The sequence below is a fragment of the Oncorhynchus gorbuscha genome, linkage group LG15, assembly GCF_021184085.1.
Source record: "Oncorhynchus gorbuscha isolate QuinsamMale2020 ecotype Even-year linkage group LG15, OgorEven_v1.0, whole genome shotgun sequence".
Lineage (NCBI taxonomy): Eukaryota > Metazoa > Chordata > Actinopteri > Salmoniformes > Salmonidae > Oncorhynchus > Oncorhynchus gorbuscha.
In genome coordinates this window covers 14,681,870-14,697,061 of record NC_060187.1, presented here as the reverse complement: position 1 = coordinate 14,697,061, position 15,192 = coordinate 14,681,870, and the positions used below count along the sequence as shown (strand labels likewise).

The window sequence follows — 15,192 nt, the reverse complement described above, 5'->3', positions numbered from 1 at the left end:
GAGAAACCACTTACATTACCCAACACCACCTACAGGTAATGAAACGATACCACTTAGATTACCCAACACCACCTACAGGTAATGAAACGATACCACTTAGATTACCCAACACCACCTACAGGTAATGAAACGATACCACTTACATTACCCAACACCACCTACAGGTAATGAAACGATACCACTTACATTACCCAACACCACCTACAGGTAATGAAACGATACCACTTATATTACCTTACATTACCCAACACCACCTACAGGTAATGAAACGATACCACTTAGATTACCCAACACCACCTACAGGTAATGAAACGATACCACTTACATTACCCAACACCACCTACAGGTAATGAAACGATACCACTTACATTACCCAACACCACCTACAGGTAATGAAACGATACCACTTATATTACCTTACATTACCCAACACCACTTACAGGGCATTGACATTGTTTCCTGACAGATTGATCTGGTTCTTAGTCCTAAATGGACACAAAGTCCTGTTTTTGAAAGGGTGTATTTCCACCACCTGCCTGTTCTGATCAAACACAGCGATGCCTGGAGGACAACTCGGAGGAACCAAAGGGTCTTTCTCTCTTCCACTCTTGCGTTCCTCTGAGCCATGGGGATCACACTACTGTAAGAACAGCAACACAATATACAGGCCTCCCTGACACTGCCTGATAGTCTACTAGACACAATCTTGTGTTGTGTGTCCTGATCCCTGCACTATTTTTGTCAAGGTTAGAGGGAAAGAGAAGGCTCTTATCAGAGAAGAGGGAGACAGAGAGACTTTGTGACACGGATGGTTAGAGAGAGGGGCATAGAGAGAGAAAGAAAGAGAGGAGGAGAGAGGGGTCCCTTATCAGAGGCTGTTCTCTTTGGTCTCTTTACCTGACATGGGGCCAGGGTTTCCGTGAGCTGGCTTTTAGCCAATTTAAAATAAAATGAAAAGCCAATAAATACAACTGTTGTCCCACAACATGACTGACCTTGCTAGCTGAGATCCTGACAGCTTTAGTGACTCTGCTATAGTAGTGACTTCTTTAGTGACTCTGCTGTAGTAGTGACTCTGCTGTAGTAGTGACTCTGCTGTAGTAGTGACTCTGCTGTAGTAGTGACTCTGCTGTAGTAGTGACTGCTGTAGTAGTGACTGCTGTAGTAGTGACTGCTGTAGTAGTGACTGCTGTAGTAACTCTGCTGTAGTAGTGACTGCTGTAGTAGTGACTGCTGTAGTAGTGACTGCTGTAGTAGTGACTGCTGTAGTAGTGACTGCTGTAGTAGTGACTGCTGTAGTAGTGACTGCTGTAGTAGTGACTGCTGTAGTAGTGACTGCTGTAGTAGTGACTGCTGTAGTAGTGACTGCTGTAGTAGTGACTGCTTTAGTGACTCTGTAGTAGTGACTGCTTTAGTAACTCTGCTGTAGTAGTGACTGCTTTAGTGACTCTGCTGTAGTAGTGACTGCTTTAGTAACTCTGCTGTAGTAGTGACTGCTTTAGTAACTCTGCTGTAGTAGTGACTCTGCTGTAGTAGTGACTCACTTAGATTACCCAACACCACCTACAGGTAATGAAACGATACCACTTACATTACCCAACACCACCTACAGGTAATGAAACGATACCACTTATATTACCCAACACCACCTACTGTAGTAGTGACTCTGCTGTAGTAGTGACTCTGCTGTAGTAGTGACTCTGCTGTAGTAGTGACTCTGCTGTAGTAGTGACTCTGCTGTAGTAGTGACTCTGCTGTAGTAGTGACTCTGCTGTAGTAGTGACTGCTGTAGTAGTGACTGCTGTAGTAGTGACTGCTTTAGTAACTCTGCTGTAGTAGTGACTGCTTTAGTAACTCTGCTGTAGTAGTGACTGCCTTAGTGACTCTGCTGTAGTAGTGACTGCCTTAGTGACTCTGCTGTAGTAGTGACTGCCTTAGTGACTCTGCTGTAGTAGTGACTGCCTTAGTGACTCTGCTGTAGTAGTGACTGCTTTAGTGACTCTGCTGTAGTAGTGACTGCTTTAGTGACTCTGCTGTGGTAGTGACTCTGCTGTAGTAGTGACTCTGCTGTGGTAGTGACTCTGCTGTAGTAGTGACTCTGCTGTAGTAGTGACTGCTGTAGTAGTGACTGCTTTAGTAACTCTGCTGTAGTAGTGACTGCTTTAGTGACTCTGCTGTTCTGCTGTGACTCTGCTGTAGTAGTGACTCTGCTGTAGTAGTGACTCTGCTGTAGTAGTGACTCTGCTGTAGTAGTGACTCTGCTGTAGTAGTGACTCTGCTGTAGTAGTGACTCTGCTGTAGTATTATTATATTATAGTAGTGACTCTGCTGTGGTAGTGACTCTGCTGTAGTAGTGACTCTGCTGTAGTAGTGACTCTGCTGTAGTATTATTATATTATAGTAGTGACTCTGCTGTAGTATTATTATATTATAGTAGTGACTCTGCTGTGGTAGTGACTCTGCTGTAGTAGTGACTCTGCTGTAGTATTATTATATTATAGTAGTGACTCTGCTGTAGTATTATTATATTATAGTAGTGACTCTGCTGTAGTGACTCTGCTGTAGTATTATTATATTATAGTAGTGACTCTGCTGTAGTATAATTATATTATAGTAGTGACTCTGCTGTAGTATAATTATATTATAGTAGTGACTCTGCTGTAGTATAATTATATTATAGTAGTGACTCTGCTGTAGTATAATTATATTATAGTAGTGACTCTGCTGTAGTATAATTATATTATAGTAGTGACTCTGCTGTAGTAGTGACTCTGCTGTAGTATTATTATATTATAGTAGTGACTCTGCTGTAGTGACTCTGCTGTAGTAGTGACTCTGCTGTAGTAGTGACTCTGCTGTAGTAGTGACTCTGCTGTAGTAGTGACTCTGCTGTAGTAGTGACTCTGCTGTAGTGACTCTGCTGTAGTAGTGACTCTGCTGTAGTAGTGACTCTGCTGTAGTAGTGACTCTGCTGTAGTAGTGACTCTGCTGTAGTAGTGACTCTGCTGTAGTGACTCTGCTGTAGTAGTGACTCTGCTGTAGTAGTGACTCTGCTGTAGTAGTGACTCTGCTGTAGTATAATTATATTATAGTAGTGACTCTGCTGTAGTGACTCTGCTGTAGTATTATTATATTATAGTAGTGACTCTGCTGTAGTATAATTATATTATAGTAGTGACTCTGCTGTAGTGACTCTGCTGTAGTATAATTATATTATAGTAGTGACTCTGCTGTAGTGACTCTGCTGTAGTATTATTATATTATAGTAGTGACTCTGCTGTAGTATTATTATATTATAGTAGTGACTCTGCTGTAGTGACTCTGCTGTAGTATTATTATATTATAGTAGTGACTCTGCTGTAGTATAATTATATTATAGTAGTGACTCTGCTGTAGTGACTCTGCTGTAGTATAATTATATTATAGTAGTGACTCTGCTGTAGTGACTCTGCTGTAGTATTATAGTATATTATAGTAGTGACTCTGCTGTAGTATTATTATATTATAGTAGTGACTCTGCTGTAGTGACTCTGCTGTAGTATTATTATATTATAGTAGTGACTCTGCTGTAGTATTATTATATTATAGTAGTGACTCTGCTGTAGTATTATTATATTATAGTAGTGACTCTGCTGTAGTATAATTATATTATAGTAGTGACTCTGCTGTAGTGACTCTGCTGTAGTATAATTATATTATAGTAGTGACTCTGCTGTAGTGACTCTGCTGTAGTATTATTATATTATAGTAGTGACTCTGCTGTAGTATTATTATATTATAGTAGTGACTCTGCTGTAGTGACTCTGCTGTAGTATTATTATATTATAGTAGTGACTCTGCTGTAGTATAATTATATTATAGTAGTGACTCTGCTGTAGTGACTCTGCTGTAGTATAATTATATTATAGTAGTGACTCTGCTGTAGTGACTCTGCTGTAGTATTATTATATTATAGTAGTGACTCTGCTGTAGTATTATTATATTATAGTAGTGACTGCTTTAGTAACTCTGCAGGCTACCTTTTTAATGATGGAGTATAAACGCTGTGAGCTCTGGACTTTTTCACATTTAAATGCGTGTTGATTGGATAAGCAGTAGATCTGGGTACTGTCGCCAAGGCACAGTGTACTGTATGTTGGCTCCTCAGTGGCATAATACCGTTAATGCAAATTATGATTATTTCAGGAGCGTTGTCAACGGTCGTTGTGGGCCGCTCAGACTCTGCTGTTGAGTTTATAGTAGGGCTGGGAATTGCCATGGACTTCATGAAAGGATATTATTAATATACTTAGGTGCTGATATGATATGTATTGCGATTCTCACAATTCGATCTGTATAGCAATTTGATACTGTGATTTTATTGCGATTCAGGATATGTCAGCTGCAGAGGGACACAAGAGCCATGAGAAAACAACTGGAAATGAAAGTGCTGGAAAAAAATCGGCTCCTTATTTAAAAAAATGGAGAACAAGCTATCAAGGAAAAATACTTCGTACAGCCAACTACCAAAAAAATAATATCCTGGTATATAACTGTATGGATGAAATGTTTTCCCCATCACTAGTTTATAAGCGAGAGAGGGGTGTGATGACTTGTGGTTGGTCATGTAGACAGAAGTTCCATTACATCAACAGTCCAGTTTGTTTGTTTTTCTTGGCAAAGAATACAAAGGACAGACTTGGAGTATGTGTGTTTTGAGTGTTTTATTTTGTCTTTATAAATGTTGTATTATAAAGTGTTAGTAGTAAGAATCACAAAATATGTAACAGCCATTTAAATTCAGCAGAAAGATGACACCGAGTAGACATGAGACGAGGAGTCAATATGACCCAATGATATGATCAATGTAAGTTAATAACCTTGCAGGACATTTAACGGAGTATTAGGAAAATGGTTTTAAATACAGTTCAAAGTTCAGACAGTGAAAATACTAAGCTCATATCCTACTTTGGAAGACCTATGCATCATGTTGATCTTGGTCTACTTACTCGTGGATGTTTAGTACATTCATCAACCACCACATAACAGGCAGCAATACAGCAGGGTAATACATGCTTGGTAGTAGGGCTGTTAGGATTATGTCGAGGTCACGTGCACGTAATTTATTATACCAAAGCAGAGTGATGTGTCAGTTATATATTGCTTTGGAATCTTTTTAGTTCTTTCCGTCAGTTGAAAGTAACTTCTATGGGCTGTTATTATGGCCCAAACCAGACAGTGTAGAATCATCTGACATTCCGTCCTGACCAAATCAACGCTTGTCGGTTAGGAACCCAAACAACCCCTCCCAGGTGTAACCCAACTCTATCGGCATGTCTTGAACCAATTTGTGAGGCCCCTTATCTGCCGACTGTGGTTGTTCCATCACTGACAAATCGTCTTCTTTTCTCTGACATGGATACGAATTGGCTGCTGACTTTGGCAGCAAACAACCCAGCTGCACCATCTGTTACCATGACAACGTCATGTAACTGGGAGGGTGGGGTGGTCAATGGAAAGTTCTGGGCGAGGGGGGCATATGTGTTGTTACCATTCCAATGTGTTGTAATGGAAGGAATAGAAGGGTTAGTGAAAACTTGGGGCCAGGGGGAGGGCTTCAGACGTGTCGTATGGAGATCTTGGTGGTCTTGAGGGAGTAGGAGATACCCAGAGGTTTCCATTGGATCCCTTTCCTCCTCATGGAACGACCCTTTGACCTCAGCCACATGTACCTGCCGTTCAGGTTGGTGTCGCCACAGGCATTGAACCACCAGCCACCTGCAAGGGGAAAGAGTAGATTCCATTCTATAACAAGTGTCTGATTGGAAATGTCTTTAACAGGTGTATGGTACCAGACTGCACAGTGTACCTGCATCGAGTGTGTAGTCAGTACCTGTCGTTGCATCGAGTGTGTAGTCAGTACCTGTCGTTGCATCGAGTGTGTAGTCAGTACCTGTCGTTGCATCGAGTGTGTAGTCAGTACCTGTCGTTGCATCGAGTGTGGTAGTCAGTAGACCTACCTGTGTAGTTTTTGGCGCAGTTTGAGTCCTGGTGGTTGTCTCGGTCCTTGGTGGAGAACTTGGTGTGGTTGCCCATGGCGTTAGGCAGATCTCCAGACAGGTTGGTGAGGTGGAGGGTGTAGTGGGCCTGGGCTCCCTCCATGGTGAACTGGTACTCTACTGACCTCCTGTCCTCCTTCCAGTCCTCCAACTCAATGCGCAGGATGGAGTCACCCTGGCCAGCCAGGCTGTGGATCTTTATCAGGCCCAGCCAGAACTCTCCTACAATAACACAGATAACACACGCACAATGTTAGACACTCCAAACTCTCCTCTACAACTCACATGAAACACCAACCATTGTGGAATGTTCACATGGCTGTAATGGACAGTCAACAAACACTGAGGCTGTTCTTTTGGAAGCATACAGATAAAACAAACATTCTGTCATCAACTGGCAATCGATCTGCAGCTGTAATGGACAGTAAAATTCTGACTTTCTGATGCTGTACTCTGTTTTCACTGGCTTCAGCTGTTTCTGTATGCCATGGCCCATGACTCCAAAGGAAGTTGGGGGCACCTGAATTGGGGAGGACGGGCTCTTGGTATTGACTGGAGCGGCATAAGTGGAATGATATGAAATACATCAAACATGGTCTCCATTTGTTTGATGTCATTCCATTTGCTCCGTTCCAACTGTAGCAATGAGCCATCCTCCCCTCAGCAGCCTCCACAGCCTGACTCGTGGTAAATAGTGTGAAAACAAGTTCCGGCACTCAATACTCTTTTCCCCTAGCCTCTGGCTGTAGTCATGGGTGTGATGACATAATTGGCTAGGAGCTGCGACAGAAACGGACACTGAATAATTCATAGCCTAAAGGACCTGTGGCTTTGTTGGAATGCAGTAGGACTCTTGATCTATGGGCTGGGGTCCAAGCCAGGCTGGTGGAAGTGAAGTGCTGCAGGTGCTTTGTTTAGTCAAACAATGGAGGAAGTCAATCTGTCAACGGGGACCCGATAAGCTACAATGACTGTTTCCTTCAGGATGTACTTAAGGGCGGTGGAGTGACTAGTTCTATTGGCTGTTTTCTGCTTTATAAAAGCTGCTTTGTGGACCGGAAACAATAAAAGATCATTAAGGAGATGGGATAATCCGGTATAGGCGTCTCTCTCTCTCTCTCACACACACACACACACACACGCACACGCACACAACTTTTAACTCTGAACTGAGTTTAATTAAGCCATAAAGATATTTTGTTTTTAATCTTTAACTGACAAAATGTACTGATAGAAAGAAATAGATCAATCTCACTTTCCAGATCCCCAAATCCTTTCTCGTACTTCTCCCATGTCTGGTCAAAATCCACGGACCCCTCCTCCCTGCGCTGGATGACTGTTGAACCTCCTGGGAGATGTGGTCAACACATGGAGAGGATCACAACAATGTCCAGTTCCTTTCTCTAGACTGATTAAGGAAAGATGATTGCACTTATTTCCTTCTGATAGCCGGTATGGCCCTTCTTCCTAGAGAGGAGATTGTTCAGTCTGGTTTTAATCTAAACTATGTCCATTGAAGTATTCAGACAATGTAATGTAGGGAAATAGCTTGACACATGGAATCTCAGACTTGTTTGGCTGTTCAGTCACAATGACTTTTAAAAGAAAATGTAGGCTAATGACTTAGTGTTGTTTTACCTGAGGTCAGTTCACAGTACACATTGAAAGGCTCTGACTGATTTGGCTTGATGGGGTACACCCCGCTGTTCCTCTCTCCTCTGTTATAAAGATCACTGCAGTCCACGGGTAGGTCTGTGCCCTCACCAGTGGAGTTGCCTGTCAGGTACTCAAACATGTCTGGGATCTCTGAGTCGGAATCCATTGCTTTGTCAGTCGCGTCTTGGAAATGATCGATGCTGATCTGTAATAGCAAGCAAACATAACGTTATGGCGTTGTCATGTTAAATATTTATGTCCTTTCTATACACTGATTGGACAGGGATCAAATCTAACTAGTTTTCAGTAAATGGCCGTTACCTTTGGTCTACTGTATAGAAGTGGAGACCCTCTAAGCAGCAGAGAAATGTACCTTTTCCTCCAGAGTCTTGATCTTAGACTTTTGTTGGTTGAGCTGATCATGCTGCTCCTTCACAGCTTTCAGCAGGTCAGTGATGGTGCTCTCCTGAACATCAATCACATCCTGAAACGGACCAGTTGACACTGTCTCGTTAATGATCACATTTAAAAGGATATTTTCCAATAACTTGAAGTTAAAAGCATTACTACTCATTTAAAACGGTATGTTTTCTTTAGGTTAATAACTGAAACTTCTCAATGAATTCAGCAATTGGAATATTTAGTAGGATGTAATTTTAAACATGCTGAAATATGTTGAATACTGAAATATGTTGAATACATGTGGCAGAAACACATCTTATTCAAAACAAAAAAACATTTCACATTGAATCAAAGTAAATTCTTCCTCTTCGTACTGATTAGTATGAGTAACGGACAGCAGCATACCTTGAGTGACTTGATCTCACTGAGCTGCTCTCCCGGCATCATGCTCTCAGACAGTCCCTTCAGCTTCTCCTCCAACCCCCCTACTTGACTCTGCAGCAAGCTCCTCTCCTGCAGAATACTGTTGATCTTGGCGTTGATCTCCAGTGACAGGTTCCGGATCTCCTCGTTGTTAGCCTTCAGGAACGTGGTGGTCTTCTTCAGCTCTTCCTCTTCCTCCTTGATCTCTGAGGTGACCATTGAGAGCTGGTAAAAGGAGCGATCGAAGTTGGTCAGCTTCTGGAAGATGTCGTTAATCTGGGCCTTCGTCTTGTGAACAAAATCCCTGAGGCTCTGACCCAGCTGGAGCAAACCGTTGGCCAGGAGACGGACATCGTCCAGCATAGCGAAGCGGGACTTGGCCTCAGCTGGAGGCTGAGTCTGGGGCTGGAGTTGAGAGGGCATGGTGGGATAGACCCTGGAAGAGTCCCGAGGAGCTGCCTGGGCTACAGACAGACCAACCAGGAACAGGAGGCAGAAGAGCTTCATGGTTAAATCTCTCTGTGTGCAAGAAGACAAGAAGTATTTTCGCACTATTGCTTTCACTCTCTTCTTCCTCTGTTCTGTCCTACTCTGTCTGGACTTCTCACTCAGTCTCTCCCTCTACCTCTCTCTCACTCACTCCCCCTTTCTGTCTCTGTACTAGAAAGATTTGAGAGCAGCAGACAGGTCTGTCTTATATACCCCCGTCCAGCAAGGGGAGGGGGGAGATTAGTTGATCATTAAGCCCTGTTATGCTTGAGCTACTGTGCCCCCTGAAATCCTCTTGGGTGCCCCCTCAGCCCCCCGCCCTCCAAGAACAAACAAATCATGTAGTGAGCGAACAGCAAATACACCCCTTCAGCACAACAGCAGCCCCCCTCTCTTCTCTACACCCACCCTACTCCCATCTGCACTACTCTGCTTTAGCTGACCAGCAGAAAGCCAACAATGGAAGGCCATCAGAGTTTTGATGGATCATTCGTCCCAATCAATCTCAGATCTCACCTCATAGCAGCCACACCTCACCGTGATTGATAATACAGCATCCAGTTGATGTCTCTGGATTTGATTTAACCTCCTGCTGAATCAGCCCGGCATTACTCTCCCTGGGGCATGTTGCCGGGTACAGATGAGGTGTACTGAATGTACTGGCGGATTGATTTCATCATTGCTATGGGTTTTGCTGTAGTTTGCATTGGGGGGGGGATGTGCTATGTTTGAACATACATGTATGAACTCATCATCTTGGTTATTGTTTGATCATTCTGTTTTAATGTAGTCTAGTCTTTCCGATCTTTGTCTGAACATCTAGTGACTTTTACTGAAAAGAAAAACAGGAGGAAACGTGCTGACTTGCCTGTACCTTTTTCAAGCACTCTTTGGCATAGTGTGTCCGCTCGTAAAATCTATTTTGATGGGAACTCTTAGTCAGTGGTTTGTTCTTGGCTCGTTCCAAAACCACTTTACCATTACTGTACATACTGTATATCCACTAATGATTATTACGAAGGTGGGCCTAAATTCCTGTGGCCTTCTGTTGCCATATTGAACTCCATTCTAGTTCTGTAATCTGACAGGGCTACGATCAGCGTTTCTCTTTGTGAGCATCCTTTGTTCTTCCTACTTAGCCAAGATTATCTTAATGCTCCCAATAATCTGACTACTTTGAGCTTTTGGTCAAACTGTCTCGACAGCATGTTTCAATGTGGTTCAGTAACTCTAAATCACATGTGGGCTACTTTACTTTACTGCTATTGGGTGGTGGATTGAGAGAGTGGAGGGCCTCTAGCAACTTTGGCCTTTTAGGTTGATTATCCAACTGATGAGAAAGCTATGCTTCATAATGGGGTTTACACATTTTGAAAACCCCCAAAAGTTTCAAATGAAACGCCAGTAGACGACGAGGAAAGAGTGTTGGACATCAACTTCCCTATAACAGCGTTACTTGCTTACACCTTGTGGAGAGGTAGCTAGCTTCTCCTTTGCAGAGCAAAGTTGTCCGAGTGAAGTTTTATCATTCATGTTTTACTGTATTGCATGACTAAACTCACCATGCCATTACAGACACAGGTAACTCTGGTTCATAGCACTGCAGATACACTGGCTATTTACTCATGTGTAAAGAGTGCAGAGACCCTGGCTGCAATATGTTATTAGTAAGAGTGAGTTTCTAAGCAAACACATTTCCTATCTGATTCTGAGCTGTGCTTGTTTAGCTTAATGCTGGCTACATGATTCCCTACTCCCTTGTTTAGCTTAATGCTGGCTACATGATTCCCTACTCCCTTGTTTAGCTTAATGCTGGCTACATGATTCCCTACTCCCTTGTTTAGCTTAATGCTGGCTACATGATTCCCTACTCCCTTGTTTAGCTTAATGCTGGCTACATGATTCCCTACTCCCTTGTTTAGCTAAATGCTGGCTACATGAATCCCTACTCCCTTGTTTAGCTTAATGCTGGCTACATGATTCCCTACTCCCTTGTTTAGCTTAATGCTGGCTACATGATTCCATACTCCCTTGTTTAGCTTAATGCTGGCTACATGATTCCCTACTCCCTTGTTTAGCTTAATGCTGGCTACATGATTCCCTACTCCCTTGTTTAGCTTAATGCTGGCTACATGATTCCCTACTCCCTTGTTTAGCTTAATGCTGGCTACATGATTCCATACTCCCTTGTTTAGCTTAATGCTGGCTACATGATTCCCTACTCCCTTGTTTAGCTTAATGCTGGCTACATGATTCCCTACTCCCTATACAGGGCCTTCAGAAAGTATTTACACTCCTTTGTCCACATTTTGTTGTTACAAAGTGCGGTTAAAATTGATTTAATTGTCGTTTTTGTCAATGATCTACGCAAAATACATTCTGAATAATAAAACCGTAATATATCTTGATTAGATAAGTATTCAACCCCCTGAGTCAATATATGTTAGAATTACCATTGACAGCGATTAAGTCTCGAAGAGCTTTCCACACCCATTTTATTTTCAAAATTCTTCAAGTCTGTTGTTGATCATTGCTAGACAACCATTTTCAGGTCTTTGTCATTAAATCAAGCAGATTTAAATCAAAACTGTAACTCGGCCACTCAGGAACATTCACTGTCTTCCTGGTAAGCAACTCGTGTAGATTTGGCCTTGTGATTTAGTTTATTGTCCTGCTGAACGGTGAATTAATCTCCCAGTGTCTGGTGGACAGAAGACTGAACCAAGTTTTGCCTGTGCTTAGCTTCATTAAGTTTTTTTTTCTTCCTTAAACTTCGTCCTTAACTATTACAAGCATACCCATAACATGATGCAGCCACCACTATGCTTGAACATATGGAGAGTGGTACTCTAATTTATTGTGTTATGTTAGGGCAAATCCAACACTTTGTCTCCAGGACAAAAAGTGAATTGCTTTGCCACATTTTCTACAGGATTACTTTAGTACCATGTTGCAAAAAGGATGCATGTTTTGGAATATTTGTATTCTGTGCAGGCTTCCTTCTTTTCACTCTGTCAATTCGGTTAGTATTGTGGAGTAACTACAATGTTGTTGATCCATCCTCAGTTTTCTCCTATCATGTTTTTTAAATTTAATTTGACCTTGACCACAACTAGACCCCTGCCGCCCCAGGTAGCCTTGCGGTTCGAGCGTTGGGACCCACTGTTCCTAGGCCTCTGACTGTTTTAAAGTCATTGGCCTCATGAAGAAATCCTTGAGCGGTTTCCTTTCTCTCCAGCAACCGAGTTAGAAAGGATGCCTGTATCTTCTGCAGTGACTGGGTGTATTGATACACCATCCAAAGTGTAATGAATAACTTCACCATACTCAACGAGATATTCAACGTCTTATTTTATTTGTACCCGTCTACCAATGGGTCGGTCCCCTTTGAGAGGCATTGTAAACCTCCCTGGTCTTTGTGGTTGAATTTGTGTTTGAAATTCACTGCTTGACTGTGGGACCTTACAATTATCTGTATGTGTGGGGTACAGAGATGACTTATTGAACAGTGTGTCTAAGTAAATTTTTACTCCTGAACTAATTTATGCTTGCCATAACAACGGGGTTGAATACTTATTGACTCGACATTTCCTTTTTATTTTATATGAATCATTTGTAAACGTTTTGGAAAACATAATTCCACTTTGACATTATGGGGTATTTTGTTTAGGCCAGTGACAACAAAAATCTAAATTTAATCGATTAAATTCAACACAACACAACAAAATGTGGAAAAAGTCAATGGGTGTGAATATTTTCTGAAGGCACTGTATGTTCTCCTTCCTACATCTGTGGGGAGCACAGACCAGGGTCCAGTATTCACATTACGACATCTAGCAGGCCTTCAGTGGGAGATGAGTGCTGTCAATGTAATTGGTCCGGGCCTGCCCTGATGGCCTCTTACTTTGACCTCTGCCTGACCTTTTAGAATGACCCCAGGGGTCTTAACTTTTCTTTAGTGACATGTCCATGGTTCATGCCATGGGTCGGCAAATGGCAGGATTGGCCAGTTTGGGTGCAGGCTCATGTTCCAGCCACCTAATGCATCCAATTCTAGGATCCATTTGAATTGTTGATTTGATCCCTCATGCCATGATTCATAACTACTACTGTAGCTAATGGTAACCTATTCTGTTGAGCTGCTGTGTGTTAGGGCTGGAGTTCCCTGACATCACTCTCTCTCTGCGTGCCATGCTTTGTGCCCTCCCAACACGCTATGTTTCACCTGCCTGGTGTCTAGGATTTGGCCTTAATCTCTGTCTGTCGACACAGTAAACAATGAACTGCTCCCTTTGTGTACCCGTAGGGGGATGAGGATGGTGGGGTTGTGTACCCACGAGGAAGGGGAGGTGGCTGGGGTTAAAGGGGGCTGTGTGGGGGTGGGATTCCCAGGGGTTTTGAACCCATGCTTAGGCATGGCTTGGTTTGGTAACATACACAGCTACTCTGAGTCAAGTTATTTATTAACCTGAGATGAATCTGTTGAGGCTGAAGGACCAAGAGGAGAGAATTGACCGTGTGGCTAACAAGGAAGCCAGGTCCATAGGTGTGTAAGAATGGCTTCTGCCTGGAGGTTATTGCAATTACATAATTCTAAAATCAGCATGGATGCCTCAATAAAGAACAAACAAGTTGGGAAAATGTACCCCTTTTCACCTAAATGTCATTAAGACATGTGACCAGCGAGTTAGAACGCCATTGAGACATGTGACCAGCGAGTTAGAACGCCATTGAGACATGTGACCAGCGAGTTAGAACGCCATTGAGACATGTGACCAGCGAGTAAGAAAGCCATTGAGACACGTGACCAGCGAGTAAGAAAGCCATTGAGACACGTGACCGGCGAGTAAGAAAGCCATTGAGACACGTGACCGGCGAGTAAGAAAGCCATTGACACGTGACCGGCGAGTAAGAAAGCCATTGACACGTGACCAGCTAGTAAGAAAGCCATTGTGACACGTTAGCGAGTTAGAACGGGAACAGCGAAGGGAGAAGTAGTGGATATGGGATTCTCATGGTTTGACTGTCGTCACAGCTGTGGTCCTTAGTGACCCTCCCTTGCGGGGGGATCTACGTCACTGTGGTCAGGCCGCTGTGCTGCGGCTCTCTTTGACTTCCTGTGGCTGTCACACTGGAAACCCTTCACCGTATGTGTCCAGCTTGTTGACTGAAGCCCAGCTGACGTTGGACCTTTGGGTTATCTCAATATTATCCAAGAGGGACTAGACTCTTTTCTTTGATGGAAAATATCTATGCAAATGACATCTTTCATCGGTTGTTTAGTCTTGTCCAAGTTAGTGATGAACACTATATCTCTGATTTTGAACAGTGACTTTATTGAACATGTACAGCTGACCATAGCATTGCCCTCCCCCCTTGCACCCTGAGGTGGGTCATCCCAGCAGAGAATTTAGGTCAACTACAGTTTGTGTGTATCCAGAGTGATTGACAGAATGATCCTCCCTTCTCCACCAATCAGTGCCCACAGATGTCAACAGTGATGGCCTTGCTCACTCCAAACACGGACCTATTGATGACTGTACAAATAAGATACTACTGTACAAGTGTTTTGTATTATGGTCAGCTATGATATGTACAGTACATTATATGAGGTATGTATGTAATGTCCTGAGGAGAATGGTGAGGGGAAAAGGTTGTGAAATTCACTCAATGACCTGTCAAAGTTGCTGCTATGTCGGTTGAGCTCATGTTTTTCTGTTTGGTTTCAAAGTGTGTGTGTGTGTGTGTTCCAGGAACCTACTGTATGTGAACCCACACAGCCTGAACTTCGCCAACCGTCAAGGCTCTGCCCGGAACATCACAGTGAAAGTACAGTTTATGAACGGGGAGGACCCCAACAACGCTATGCAGGTATGCAGTGATGTATTGTACACATGTAGGCTCGCTCTCGCTCGCTCTCGCTCTCTGTGAGTGCTGACACAGTTTTCAGAGAATGCTGCTTCTTAAGTTATTAGGGTATTTTAGTACTTACCAGGTACTGCTGCACAATCCTAGACTGAATTCTTGGAAATGGATTGTTACGTATAATGAATGGTGTTCAAGTATTTGAGTTCTGTTACTAAAGTATTGTACAAATTGTTTTAACACCTATAGACAAACAGAAGTCTGTCTACTATCCCCTGCAAGCTGCCTCGTTTCCTCTGTTCCCCTCTAATGCAAACCC

The 15,192-nt window shown here is 42.9% G+C and overlaps 2 protein-coding genes across 17 annotated transcripts in view; one reads left to right on the top strand and one right to left on the bottom strand.

The window, feature by feature from the left end:
• dock7 (dedicator of cytokinesis 7) overlaps nucleotides 1-15,192 on the top strand; it is a 77,461-nt gene that overhangs the window by 17,972 nt on the left and 44,297 nt on the right. For all 16 annotated transcript variants that reach the window (XM_046300193.1, XM_046300192.1, XM_046300187.1 and 13 more), the window contains exon 15: nucleotides 14,762-14,879. In XM_046300193.1, coding sequence (XP_046156149.1) covers nucleotides 14,762-14,879 — 118 coding nt within the window. The remainder of the gene's footprint in view (nucleotides 1-14,761; nucleotides 14,880-15,192) is intronic.
• On the bottom strand, nucleotides 4,685-9,181 carry angptl3 (angiopoietin-like 3). The gene is made up of 6 exons (XM_046300211.1): nucleotides 8,502-9,181; nucleotides 8,068-8,178; nucleotides 7,677-7,899; nucleotides 7,294-7,386; nucleotides 6,000-6,260; nucleotides 4,685-5,757 (listed from the first exon to the last, which is right to left on the bottom strand). The coding sequence occupies exons 1-6, from the start codon at nucleotides 9,024-9,026 to the stop codon at nucleotides 5,597-5,599; spliced, it is 1,374 nt and encodes a 457-aa protein (XP_046156167.1). The 5' UTR covers nucleotides 9,027-9,181; the 3' UTR covers nucleotides 4,685-5,596.